This window comes from Phyllostomus discolor, chromosome 3 (genome assembly GCF_004126475.2).
Source record: "Phyllostomus discolor isolate MPI-MPIP mPhyDis1 chromosome 3, mPhyDis1.pri.v3, whole genome shotgun sequence".
NCBI lineage: Eukaryota > Metazoa > Chordata > Mammalia > Chiroptera > Phyllostomidae > Phyllostomus > Phyllostomus discolor.
The window spans coordinates 76,102,278-76,116,747 of record NC_040905.2 but is presented as its reverse complement, the minus strand read 5'-3'; the positions used below and the strand labels follow the sequence as shown (position 1 = coordinate 76,116,747).

Sequence of the window (14,470 nt, the reverse complement as noted above, 5' to 3'; positions counted from 1 at the left end):
GTTTATTTTTAACCCAAGATCCAATCAAGAATTGCATATTAAATTTAGTCGTTATGTATCTTTAGTCTATTTTTTAAGCCTCTTCTACTCTCTTCTACTCCATACGTTTCCCTCTTTTTTGTATTTTATGACATTGATTTTTTAAGATTAAGATTCCAGGCCTGTTTTCTTAATAATATCTCACAACCTGAATTTGCCTCTTTATTTCTCCACAAATGTAGGTTAAATATTTTTGGCAAGAATTCTCAATAGCTGATATTGTATACTTCCCATTGCTTCACAAAAGGAGGCACGTAATGTTAGTTTATTCCATTATTGGTGAGGCTTACTTGGCTAAAGTGAGATTGCATGGTGATTAAGTCCTGAGGGTGGAGGATGTGGCGGTCTCCTGGGGAGGCTGTGAATGCTGCAGGTGCCTAGTGAGCTGCCTTAATGTCTGATTCAGCTCCCTAGTAGCTTAGGCTTAATGTCAGATTCCCTTCACCCCCTTCCTTTATGAATACTAACTAGCTACCTACAGTAACAAATATATTCTCATTTAAATATATTTATAACTATAAAACTGTGATGGCATATCTATGAGTTATTTCCCCAATACAGTGTTCACTAATGCTGAACATAGATTTAAATGTTATTCCAGATTTTTCAGAGGTTCTGGCCAAGATGGAGGCATAGGTAGAAATGCTTTGTTTCCTTGCACAACCAAAAGAAGGATAACAACCAAGCTAAAAACAATAAACAACCAGAAGTGCCAGAAAATCAAACTGCATGGAACTCCAACAACCAAGGAGTTAAGGAAACATTCACCCAGACCAGTAGGAGGGGTGGAGACAGGCAGCCAGGTGAGTAGAGAGGACCCACAGCAAGGCAGCAGACCAGGCAAGGTGGGGCTGGCTGACCTGGAAACTAAAGACTCAAAACCTCTAGCTGTAAAATACTGTGGGAGTTGCAAAGGCAGGAGGAATTCCCAGTCTCGTGGGAGATTTTGTTGGAAAGTGAAACTAGAGCAGAGCAAACAAGTGGCACTGTTCCCTCACTGACCCCTCCCCCACAGACAGTACCACAATGCAGCAAAGAGGGTTGGCCCACCCTGATGAATACCTAAGGCTCTGCCCCTTACAACTTAACAGGTGTGCCAAGACAAAGAAATATGGCACAAATGAAAGAACAGAACAAAACCTCAGAAAGAAAGCTAAGTGGCAAGGAGACAGTCAACCCATCAGATGCAGAGGTCAAAACACTAGTAGTCAGGATGCTCACATGAACTCAGTCACAAAATGAAGGAAGAAATGAAGGCTACACAAAGTAAAATAAAGCAAAATATACAGGCCACCAAGAGTGAAGGTAAGTAGACTGGGACTCAAATCAACAATTTGGAACAAAAGGAAGAAATAAACATCCAACCAGAACAGAATGAAGAAACAAGAATTCAAAAAAATGAGGAAAGGCTAAGGAACCTCTGGGACAACTTTAAGCACTCCAACATCTCAGTTATAGGGGTGTCAGAAGGAGAAGGGGAAGAGCAAGAAATTGAAAACTTATTTGAACGAATAATGAAGGAAAATTTCCACAATATGACAAAGGAAATAGACTTCCAGAAAGCCCAGAGAGTCCCCAAAAAATTGGATCCAAGGAAGAACACACCAAGGCACATCATCATTAAGTTACCCAAGATTAAAGATAAAGAGAAAATCCTAAAAGAAGCAAGAGGAAAGCAGAGAGTTACCTACAAAGGAGTTCCCATAAGACTATCAGCTTATTTCTCAAAAAACATCTTACAGGCAAGAATGGGCTGGAAAGAAGTGTTTGAAGTCATTAAAGACAAGGATCTTTCCAATGACACGCATCCAAGATTACTCTATCCAGCAAAGCTCTCATTTAGAATGGAAGGGCAGATAAAGTGCTTCCCAGGTAAGGTCAAGTTAAAGGAGATCATCATCACCAAGCCCTTATTATATGAAAAGTTAAAGGGACTTATCTAAGAAAAAGAATATAAAAAATATGAACAGTAAAAATGACAACTAACTCATAACTATCAACAACTGAACCTAAAAAATGAAAACAAAAACTAAACAAACAATTAGAACAGGACAGAATCATAGAAATGGAGATCACATGGAGGGTTATCAATGGGAGGAGGAAAATGAGGGGAGGAAGGTACAGGGAGTAAGAAGCATAATTGGTTGGCATAAAATAGACAGGGGGAGGTTAAGAACAGTATAGGAAATAGAGAAGCTAAAGAATTTATATGTACAACCCATGGTCATGAACTAAGGGAGAGGGAGAATGCTGGAGGGTGAGGGCTGCAGAGTGGAGAGGGAAGAAAAAATTAGTATAACTGTAATAGCATAATCATATTTTAAATATATTTTAAAATATATTTAAATATATATTTTAAAATATATTTAAAAAGCAAATGTTATTCCAGTGTATACTTACTTTTCTTAGAATCTTATGTCCAGATAAACAAATATGGGGAGCCACCAAGGATACTGGCATTGTTGCTGTTTAGTGTCATCTGTTCCATGTTGATCTGTAGTCTATGGAGTAAAGAATTGCTTTAGTCACCTTCATGATGTCTACAATAATGTTCATCAAAGAGTAGCCCATAAACTAGTGCTTTTCTTACCTGACTTCAACAAAATAAGTACAGGAATTAGAAATAAGTGTTCAGAACACTTTATACCAATTTGACGGAGTTGACTGTCATTTTTAAAATTGAACTTATATTTTTTCTATATCTTTCTATAGTTTTTTTTCCTGAAAATTCATTTTATTTTACAAAATATCTATCTATCACAGATTAGATTCTCTAAAGCAACCTGGAAAATTTCTCAAATGTTGGAGACCCTCTAGCTTGTAAGGTAGTTTCATTACTCTAAAAATCATGGCCTTAGTTTGTTTTCATAGTATGACACATTCGATATCCCCATGTAATACTTAAGGAAATGAGACACAATGACAAAATTTCTTGCCTCAGGCTCCTGCATATACTGGGATTAAATTTTTCCCTTCTTATTTCTGTGATCAGACTTTAAGGCCTCATCTGCTTTTTATGTTATGATATTTTCATTAGAATCTGAGAGAATGAGTGGACTAGAGAGAAAATTATTTGTGAAGAGAACATTGCATTCTTTTTTTTACTTTTCAAAGAGAAGTGTAAATAACATTTCCTCCCATATTATTGTTCCTTTAGTGCCATGTTCTAAAACTAAAGTACTTTGGGAGATATTTAGTAGAATTTTGCACAATGGCTTTGCAACTGGAAAAAATTCTCAACAAGCAAAATAGACAGACTCATAGAAAGCAGATTGACAGCTATGGGGGTGCAGTTTAAGGGGTGGAGGAATCAACCAAAAAGGAAAAAAGGCTCATGCACATGGACAACAGTGTGGTGATTGTGGGACAGGAGGGGAGTATAAGGGGAATAAATGATCACAGAAAAGTGCAATAAAAAAGAAAAAAAGAAAATTATTTGTGTGCTGAATGTTTTTAAATGCTGATAGAGAGTATAAAATTCAAGGAAATTTGCAAGTGTCACAGTGTCAGCCTCAGAGAAAGATTTGAGTTTCTGCCTGAGCCAAAGGGAGACCCAAGGAACCAGAATAAATATTGAGAACATCTCTTATTTTGAGCAGAATGGATGGAGGTTAAGGTCAGACGTACAAATCCATATGACTTGTGAAGCCAGAAGAACTGAGAAGACAGAAAATGAAATCAAGGAACAGAGGATTGAAAAGGATGGGGGTAGGTGGGAGGCTTCCAGGATGGCTGGACCTGGAGGAGCCTGGTGGCAGGATGTGTGGGTGGGCCTCTCCCATGTGCAGGGCCAGGGATCAAGTACATGTATGGAGCCTAGCATACAAAATATATTGTCCTTGGTTATTCAGTTGAAGAGAACTTGATGAAAATTTTGCTTAATCTTCTATTACCACCTTTAGCTACTCTTCTTCTACAATGGAAAAATAAACATAGTTGTAAGCTTATCATTCGCAGCAGGTTGTAAGTCATATTTTAAATACATGGTGTAATATTAATCTTTTTGCCTTGATGTAAAAATTTGGGTACACTCATCTTTTTAATAATGTCATTATGTGTATGCTCTCATTTTCCCATAAAAGTATGACCTCAAATTATCTAAATGGTTAGTTATTCTCAAAGTTTTGTTAAAATACACTTAGGAATACATTTTTTACAAAGTGGCACTCTTTCCAAATTTTCTTTATTGCCCCAAAACTCGATATAGCCTTTTGCAAGTATCCTCTCATTCTACATCTCCCAGATATGACAGCCTTAAACATAGTTTTGGATCTGGGGTCAATTGCCTTGGGAACCTTAGTGGGGTTTTGAAGGGCCATTTATATATTAAGAACAACTCTCCCATTAGTCATACTGACCATCACTTGTAGTATATTCCATTAGTAAAGATTTACTGAATGCTCACTGCAAGGTTCTGTGTCTGACCCTGAGATTGTGAGAGGTGCCCTTTGTTCATTCATTCACCCACCAACCTGTTTAAGTACCTGTTATGGACTAAGCATGGTGCTAGGAACTTGGGACAGGTTCCCTCTTATAAGGAACTGATAGACCCTATATAATGGAGATAATATCTCTTAAAGTTATGATAAGGATTAAGTGAAATAATATTTCTAAAGCACTTAGGACAGCCCCTGAAACATAGACACTCTGAATGATTCTTTTTCTTCAGGAATGGCAGAGACTGCTTTTGAGAAGTATTTACAAATCCCTGTGAAGACAGGATGAATTTTGCATAAAATAAAATGTTATATACTTTTTAAAAAATTATCCAAGAGGCAAGCACATTAAAGTATTTCCTTCCATTTGAACATCAATGGAAAAGCCAAATTGAGAGACTGCCAAAAGAAATAAGGAATAAGAAAATTAGGAAGCAGTCACATGTACAAGAATTAGAAAGTAAAAGAGCTTTTAAAAAATATGTAAAAGTAATACTTTATTGTTTGCAGATGCTTTCTTCTTGAAACTTGGCTTTTAGTCTCTCTCGACTTTTCACCTGGAGAAGGGGAAACTTTCATGTCAGTGACTGACCTTGGCTATTCATAATTTCAGTGAACTCTTAGGAAGTTCAAGCTAAACATCCAAAAAAATTAATATTATAATAACTCAAATCTAAGAAGACAAAGCTAGTGCTTCCTCTAGGAAACATACACGCCCCTTCACTTGCCCCCTGAGTCTGATAAATCTTTCAACAAAATTGTTTCATCAGCAGGTAGTGTATTGGACATGAATTTAAATCTGATCAGATTTCCTTAATCAAAAAGTGAATATTTTTTGTGCGTCCTATGAATAGGAATGAACCCAAAATTAGAAAATCAGTTTCAAAGAAAACTAACAGATTTATGACACAATGTTTTTTTTCTACATTTGGAGGGAAATGTCTCCAGTTTTGTAATTCCTTTATTATCTACAAGTAATAACTGATATTTGTAACAATTTCCTTGCTTGACTGATTCTGTTCCCTGGAGCTTTTTGAGGATATTGTGCTCTATTTATTTTCCCAGGGCTATTTAACGGAACTTTCTGCAGTGATGGAACTTCTGTATCTGTGCTGTGCAGCGTGGTGGCCACTAGCCATATGTTGCTCTTGTGCATTCCAAATGTGGCCATTGACCTGCAACTAATGTAAGACTGTACATCAACTGTAATTTAAAAATAAAAGATATTTTTAAAAATGTAGCCACTGAGCTAATGCAAATGAGGAATGAATTTTCAATTGGATTTCATTTTAATTAATTTATTTTTAGTTTTAACATTTATTTTAATTTTATTATTAAATATTGTACTTAATTATTTTAACATTTGAGCAGAAAAAGCAAAGGATGATTAATTGTATTGCCAACTTTTTAAAAACTTAATCTTCATTGTGTTTTTTTCCATTACCATTTAGCTCCCTTATACCCCCTCCCCCCAGCAATCACCACACTGCTGTCCATGTCCATGAGTCCTTTTCCTTCTGGCCCCTAACCTCACCCCCTCCACTATCTGTCATCTGTTCTCCATATATGAGTCTGTCTCTGTTTTGCTGGTTAGTTCAGTTCACTGTATTCCACATATGAGTGAATTCATGTAGTATTTGATAGTTTATTCAATAAATGGTGTTGGGAAAATTGGACAGATACATGCAGAAAAGTGAAATTAGACCACCTTCTTACACCACACAGAGACTAAAATGGGTCAGACTTAAATGTTAGATCTGAAACTATAAAAATCTTACAAGAAAATATAGGCAGCAAAATCTCAGACATTGCTTGTAGCAATTTTTTATCAGATATATCTCCCCAGGCAAGGGAAACAAAAGAAAAAAAATAAACAAATGGGACTACACCAAACTAAAAAGTTTTTGCACAGCAAAGGAAATCATCAACAAAATAAAAAGACAACCCTCAGAATGGGAGAACATATTCACCAATACATCTGAAAAGGGATTAATATCCAAAATTTATAAAGCACTTACAAGTCTCAACACCAAAAAGACAACTCAATTAAAAAATGGGCAAGGGACCCAAATAGATACTTCTCCAAAGAGGACATATAGATAGCCAACAGACATATGAAAAGATACTCAATGTCACTAATCATCAGAGAAATGCAAATTAAAACCACAATCAGGTATCATCTCACACCTGTCAGAAGGGTTATCATTAATAATCAACAAACAAATGTTGGCAAGGATGTGGAGGAAAGGGAACCCTTTTGCACTGTTAGTGGAAATGCAGACTGATGTAGCCACTGTGGAAAGCAGTAAGGAGATACCTCAAAAAATTAAAAATGAATCTGCCCTTTGTCCCAAAAATCCCACTTCTGGGAATATATCCAAAGGAACCCAAAACACTAATTTAAAAGAACATAAGCACCCCTGTGTTCATTGCAGTGTTATTTACCATTGCCAAGATGTGGAAGCAGCTGAAGTGTCCATCAGTAGATGAGTGGATTAAACAACTATGGGACATTTACACAATAGAATACTACTCAGCCATAAAAATAAAGAAAGTTTTACCCTTTGTGACAATGGGAACGAACCTGGAAAACATTATGCTAAGTGAAATAAGCCAGAGAAAGTTAATTGATTTCAATGTAAACTTAAATAGCCACTGCATATATTGGCTACTCTATTAGGCAGTGAAATTCAAGACTGTAAATATTAATTCACAAGAGTTAAAATGGGTTTCCACATAGCCAATATTGAGGAAATTGGTAACTGGAAATTTGTTTTGCAGAAGTGTATATCTTGATATTTCATCAGGTGTGAGATTTCAAAAAGAATCTTATAGTATAGATAGATAACTTAAAAGTGTTCCTTCTTTCAATCTTGACATTTGTATTGTCTTTGCTATTTTTTCTGTATTTTACAGGTTGATAATGTCAACCCAAAGCAACTTTCCGATATAAACATCATGCCAAAAGCTTCATTATTTCTAGTAGTACAGTTTATGAGAAAAAGAAAGTTGTATGTTGTGTGTGTCTGTGTGTGTGAGAGAGAGAGAGACAGACAGACAGACAGAAAAAATGAGAGAGAAAGAGAATGAGAATGAATCCAAGGGTCAACTTGGAGCCATTCTCAGATATTTATTACCTTGGCTGACCTAGTGAGTATGTTAAAACCATAATGGGAGGATCCTGGATGATTTCACTTACTTCTGCAGGATGCATACTATATGGTATTTTGTTCATTTAGATAATGTTACCAATTAATTTTCTCTTTACTTCATGGATTATCATTTTCTCATCACATGTTTTTACAGACTATAAACTGAACTTTTTTAAAATAAGAATTGAATTTTTAAAAGGCGCTGGGGTACATTTATTGATATCATGTCTCTTTGCTTTCCCTTTTTAACTCAAAACCCCCATTTTAAGTGATAGAACATAATGTTTATGTCCCTAAAGAAAATTGTCTGTTGATTAGTTAAAGACTATATTTGCCAATTTGCTGTCTTTATGTATAAAATTTCAATTAAATGAAATATTTTAAGTCAGGGACTTCTGAATGATTAAAAACAAATGAAAAAATTGCTCATACAGTCATCATTTATTTACCGATCCCCCATTATATGCCATGAACTGTTCTTGGTGTTAGGACTACAACAGTGAACAAAGAGAAAATTCTCCATCCTCATGGAGCATAAATTCTAGTAGAATCCTGTTTGTTTCCACTTCTGCAGATAATTTCCTCTAAAATATTTTTTCATCTTGTGGGTACATGTATTACCACAGTCTAGTGTGTTTGGTTTGTTGGTTTCCATCCTAAGATTCTTGAGCTTCCTCAAAGCCTTCATTCCTTAGGACCATGGGCTTGAGCATCAGTATATTTTAAGAATATTGCTTTTCTCTGCCTCTGAGCCTCACAGACCTAAGCCCATCTTTCACACTATCTGTACCTGATGTTAGGCTGTAAATTTCCCTAAATGATGAACAGCTTCATCAAATTTTCTCTTCCTACTCAATTCTTTACAAGTTAAAGGAAGAAGAATAGCCAAGAAACAAAAAGGCTTTTGTATACAGAAAATAATAGCTGTGCATTGTGAAACCATGTAGTTTTGAGCTAAAAAGATTGATTATTAGCCATATTTTCATTCTGCTGCATGGTGATTTGTGTTATTTACAGCACTAAATATTACCAAGTAAATATATTACTTGGCCAGTTCCTCTGCTATGAACTTAAATCTATTCCTTTCTTGCCTCATGTTCAAATACTCTGAAGATGATATACATACATATATGAATATGAACAAATATAAGACATTTTATAAAAGTTGTAGCAATAATGAAAGGAAATTATTTAGAGGAATTCTTATTTAGAAAGAATTTAGAGGAAAAAAATGTTCACCAAAATTTTGTGAAATTAACCAAAGGGTTAACTGTGGTTATTGCTGGGTAGGGGGGAATTGCATGTAATTTGTATTTTTCTTCTTTTTACTTGTCTACATTTTCTAAAGTGAATGAATATATTTTCTGAAATAGTATACAGCCCTAACCAGGATGGCTCAGTTAGTTGTTTGGAGTGTTGTCCAGTAAACCAAAGGATCACAATTTGATTCCCAGTCAAGGCACATGCCTAGGTTGAGGGTTTGGTCTTAGGGCTTGCTAATTGCTGATAGGAGCGTGAAAAATATTAAAGAAACTCAGGAAAAATCAGAGGTAGGCAAGCACAATCATGAAAGTCAAGATTAAATAACATTTTAAAGAAGCGTTAAAATGAACTGATTGGTCCAGAAAGCTGAAAACTGAGCTTGTTAAAATCTTTGTTGTTCTTTTAAAACTTGACTAGATTTAAAACTCTGCCAAGAGTAGAAACAATGTCTTTCTATGTTCTGAAACTCTATCTTACAGTGAGATTACAGAGCTACACTCCACAGGTGCTCTATCGATTTCAAAAGATAGAACAGGAGGGAAGGGCGTGGAAAGAGGAAGAAAAAAAGGAACAAAGGATTTAAAGTTGCCTCACTCTTCCTAATAATAATGGCATTCTTGTCTAGAATAACTAATGAAACAGGTCATTTTGCACACTTACCACTTTTCTAAAAGTAATGAGAAGGTTAGAACTAGGTTAACTAGAGTCAAAAACCTTTTTTTTTCATTAACCACTTTCTTTAGTTCAAATGTCTCTCCTAAACAACTTCTCTTCTGTTCAACCCCTTCGGTAGGAATGACTTGTTGATGGTCTGTCGCCAACTGAATATGGAAGAGTCTGTGGCTGAGATCATGAACCAACTGGGTGCAGATGAAAATGGGAAGATTTCCTTTCAAGATTTTATAAGATGCCGCATGCAGCTTGTTCGAGAAATTAGGAAGGAGGAGGTGGGCCTTTCTGAGAAGTCAGACAACTCCTGTAAAAAGAAGAAACTGAGGGATAGAATTGCATCCTGGCCCACAAGCAGTGACAACAGTTTGGGTAGGTACAACCACGTGACAGTTTGATAGTGCTCCACTAGCTCTGCTTCCTTGACCTCTGTAAATGACATTGACTGCCAGCCTGTTGCCAGCTTGTCCCCGGGCTGTCTTCTTGGCCACACTTCACTGGTGAGAGCTCACTATTTCCCCTGCTCTGTACTATAGCTTCACAGTTCCCAGTTTACCACTTCCATTATTTTAGCTCTCCCCTTTCCCAGGCATAATAATGCATTCAGATAGCTCCTAGAGAGAACGGGTGAATTGGATGGCAAAAGATGGTAACTGCATCAGCAGGCCTCAGAAACTAGAGAACTTCTTCAAAGGGTAGTGCAGTGAGGTTTTCTTTTGCAGTGAGAATTTTAAAAAATTACTTAACATTAAAATTTTTTCTATAAACAGTCTTTTCCTGTTCTTTTTTAAATTATATTTTATTGATTATGCTATTACAGTTGTCCTGATTTTTCCCCCATTGCCCCTCCACCCAGCACTTCCCAGTCCCACAGGCAATCCCCACACCATTGTTCACATCCATGGTTCGTGCATATAAGTTCTTTGGCTACTCCATTTCCTACACTGTACTTTATATCCCTGTGGCTATTCTGTAACTACCCATTTGTACTTCTTAATCCCCTCACCTCCTAACCCATTCCTCTACACTCGCCTCCCATCTGGCAACCATCAAAACACTCTCGTATCCATGATTCTGTCTCTGTTCTTCTTGTTTGCTTAGCTTGTTTTTTAAACTGATAAGAACAGATACTACACATGACCTTAACCAAAAGGCCAAGAAGCAGTAGCTATCTTGTTTTTTAGATTCAACTATTTATATATATGTATTTTTGCCATTTTATTGCTCATAGTTTTGATTTTCTTTTTCTTAAATAAGTACCTTTAACGTTTCATATAATAATGGTTTGGTGGTAATGATCTCCTTTAGGTTTTGTTTTTTGGGGGGTTTTTTGTATCTTGGGAATCTCTTTATCTGCCCTTCCATTCTAAATGGTAGCTTTGCTGGGTAGAGCAATCTTGCCTGTAGTTCTCTGCTTTTCATGACTTCGAATATGTCTTGCCAGTTCCTTCTAGCCTGCAAAGTTTCTTTTGAGAAATCAGCCAACAGTCTCATGGGAACTCCCCTGATTGAAACTAACTGCTTTTCTCTTGCTGTTTTTAAGATCTTCTCTTTTTCTTTAACCTTTGACATTTTCATTATGATGTGCCTTGCAAGAGTGGGCCTATTTGCATCCATCTTGTTTGGGACCCTCTGTGCTTCCTGGACTTGCATGTCCATTTCCCTCACCAAATTAGGGACGTTTTCTTCCATTATTTTTTCAAATAGATTTCCAATTTTTTGCTCTTTCTCTTCTCCTTCTGGCACCCCTATGCTGTGAATATTGGACCTCTTGAAGTTGTCCTAGAGGCATACACTATACTTGTGTTTTTGGATTCTTTTTTCTTCTTGTTGTTCTGATTGGTTGTTTTGTGCTTCCTTATGTTCCAAATCATTGATTTGATTCTCAGCTGCATTCACTTTACTGTTGTAAATTGTTCTTTATTTCAATTAGTATGTCCTTCATTTCTGACTGGATCATTTTTATGCTGCTGAGGTCCTCACCAAGTTCCTTGAGCATCCTTATAACCAGTGTTATGCACTCTGCATTTGATAGATTGCTTATCTCCATTTCATTTAACTCCTTTTCTGGAGTTTTGATCTGTTCTTTCATTTGGGCCATGTTTCTTTGTCTCCTCATTTTGGCAGCCTCCCTGTGTTTGTTTCTATGTATTACCGTATTTTGCTATGTATAATGTGTACTCACATTTTTGTGCGTGTTATACATGGGATTATTATGCCCATGGCACATATTCATTATACCCACGTATAATACACATATATTGGGCAAAAGAAGTACGCATTATACATGGCAAAATACACTAGGTAGGACTGCTTGGACTCCATATCTTAGTAGTCCATATTATTGATTATGTAATTATAGTTGTCCTGATTTTCCCAGACCACTTACTACAAACCTCTGCCCTCCATGGAGAATCAGATGTGCAGGGTCTGAGTGGTGGTGCTCCAATATAGTTTGTGCCTGTTCACTGGGTGCACTGGTGCTGGGGTTTCCCAGGTGGTGCAGGCCAAGGTCAGCCCCCACCTATGTTTTGGGTGGGGCCACCCTGCCTGAGCTATAAAGTGATCTGAGATGGCTGCTCCTTGTGCTGGGCTTGGATTTCCCAAGAAAGGCCAAGCTATGAATCTAGGCTGGCTGCTGCTAGCCAGGAGGTTCACTGAGGCCAGCTGTTGCTTATTTGAGAGTATTTAGGAAGTTGTGAAACAGTGAGCCAAGACCAGCCATTCATATGGAAAAGCAGCTTGTGTGGACCCATAAGTTGGGTGGGGCAGAGTCTCTGGGATCTCCAAGGCAGATCAAACAGTGTCAGCCAGGTTGATGGAATCTCAAATATGGCACCAGCTTGCTGGCTCTTCAGCTCTGTGAGGGGAGGTTTTAGAAAAGGGACAATGGCCCTGGCTGGCATGGCTCAGTGGATTGAGTACCAACCTGTGAACCAAAGAGTCTCCGGTTCCATTCCCAGTCAGGGCACATGCCTCAGTTGCAGGTCAGGTCCCCATTTGGGGGTGTGCAAGAGGCAGCCACACATTGATGTTTCTCTCCCTCTCTTTCTCCCTCCTTTCCCCTATATCTAAAAATAAATAAATAAAATCTTTTTAAAAAGAAGAGATAAGAAAATAGACAATGATCTGTGCTTACCTTGATATCTGACACTTTGGTTTCTCCCCATATGTCACTGGTGCCTTTCAGGCTGCTACCCCAGGGGTGGAGCTCAAAGGGAGTGAGTCTAAGTAGGTGAGTCCATGTGTGGGTTCTTTAAGAGGAACTTCTTGGGGCTCCAGCGGTTTCTATCACTGTCTCAACCCCAGCTAGTTTTTGAAACCAGAAGTTGTGGGGACTTATCTTTCTGGCACTGGAACCCTGGGTTGTGGGGCCTAATGTAGAACTCGGACTCTCTGCTCCCATGATATTCCTCCTGAATTTTTATCCACCACACATCCATGTGGGACCAGTCTGTTCCATGTATGTGCCCCTCCTACCAGTCTGGATAGTTGTGGTTTCTTTAATTCTGAAGTTGTCAGATTTGCATTCAACTTGATTTCTGACAGTTCTGAGTGACAGTTGTTCTATATTTTAGTTGTAATTTTGATGTAGTTGTGCAAAGAGGCAAGCCATATCCGCATATGTGAGCATCTTGACTGGAAGTCTATAAACATGTTTTTCTGTCCATAAGTATTATTGTTTTCTACAAATACAAAATAAGCAATTGGAAAGTTCTTTAAAATGTTGATACTTATTGAAGCTGGGTGATGGAAATGTGGAGTTTGTTGCGTACGTATATTTTTGCGTGATCAAATACATATTTTCTATTACATTTGCAATTTTGCACAATAAAAAGTTTAGAGACATTTCATATTTTAAATCACATTTTTGTGAGTATTGAAGAAATATATATTCATTATAGAAAATAAGGAAAAGACAAGCAGAAGAAAATAAAACCAGAAATAATAACTACTATTTACATTTCTCTCTCTGTTTCTCTCTCTCTCATATATGTGTGATTTCATTGTTTTTTACTATTTTTTCACATACTTTCTATATAGCCCTTTGCATTGTCTTTGTGCTTTTAAATGGCATTTGAAAGACTGGTTTGTAATGGTTGCATGACAAAATGGAAACTTAGTAGTATTTATTAAATTAAAGAGTAGAATTCTTTTCACTAAACTGTATATTCTAATTTTTCTGCCAAGATCATGTACTTCTTATGTAAATGCATATATATTTTATATGCATATATATACACACCCACATATTTGAAGGGTTAAGTAAATTGTAGTATATCTCAACAAGTGAATACCATATAGCCATTAAGGCAATATATAAGTGTGTATCTAATTTAGATATAGATGGAATACTTTTGTGGAAAAAAAACTATACTGTCAAAAGTTGTATTTTAATGTATAGTATATGATTATAAATACTCTAAAAGCAAGAGGCTTGAGAGAATTGCTGACTGCATCTGACTAGTTTGATGTAGTCAGCAGTTCTCCCTCCTCTTCTCCTGCACCACTTCCGTCTCATAAGATTGCCCAAATAGAGAAAGTGTTAAAAAAGTTTCTTTTCACCCTTTTCTATAACTCTACACCCTTGGAGAAAGAAGTAACTGAGAGGAGGTGAATTATAAAACATGTCATGAACCGAGGAAATGGCAGCTGATGTGAAACCTTTTACCAGTTTATCAGTTAAGGCTCCGAGTCAGAGGGAGCATGAATCCTGGTTCTGCTGCTTGCGTCATACTAGACAAGTCACTTGACCTCTCTGTATCTCGGTTCCCAATCAAGTGTAATACAAGAACAGTTATTGTTACTTGGAGGAATGCAGAGGCAAATATATATTTACATATATGTATATATGTAATACATATATACATAAAGCACATAAAACAATGCCTGGCACATAATAAGCACTAC

General features: G+C 36.8%; 1 protein-coding gene across 1 annotated transcript in view; it reads left to right on the top strand.

Annotated features, from left to right (window-relative positions):
• The window catches only part of MCC (MCC regulator of WNT signaling pathway), a 392,112-nt gene that overhangs the window by 59,598 nt on the left and 318,044 nt on the right, over nucleotides 1–14,470 (top strand). The window contains 1 exon segment of the mRNA XM_028508357.2: nucleotides 9,684–9,931. Within this exon segment, the coding sequence (XP_028364158.1) occupies nucleotides 9,684–9,931 (248 nt within the window).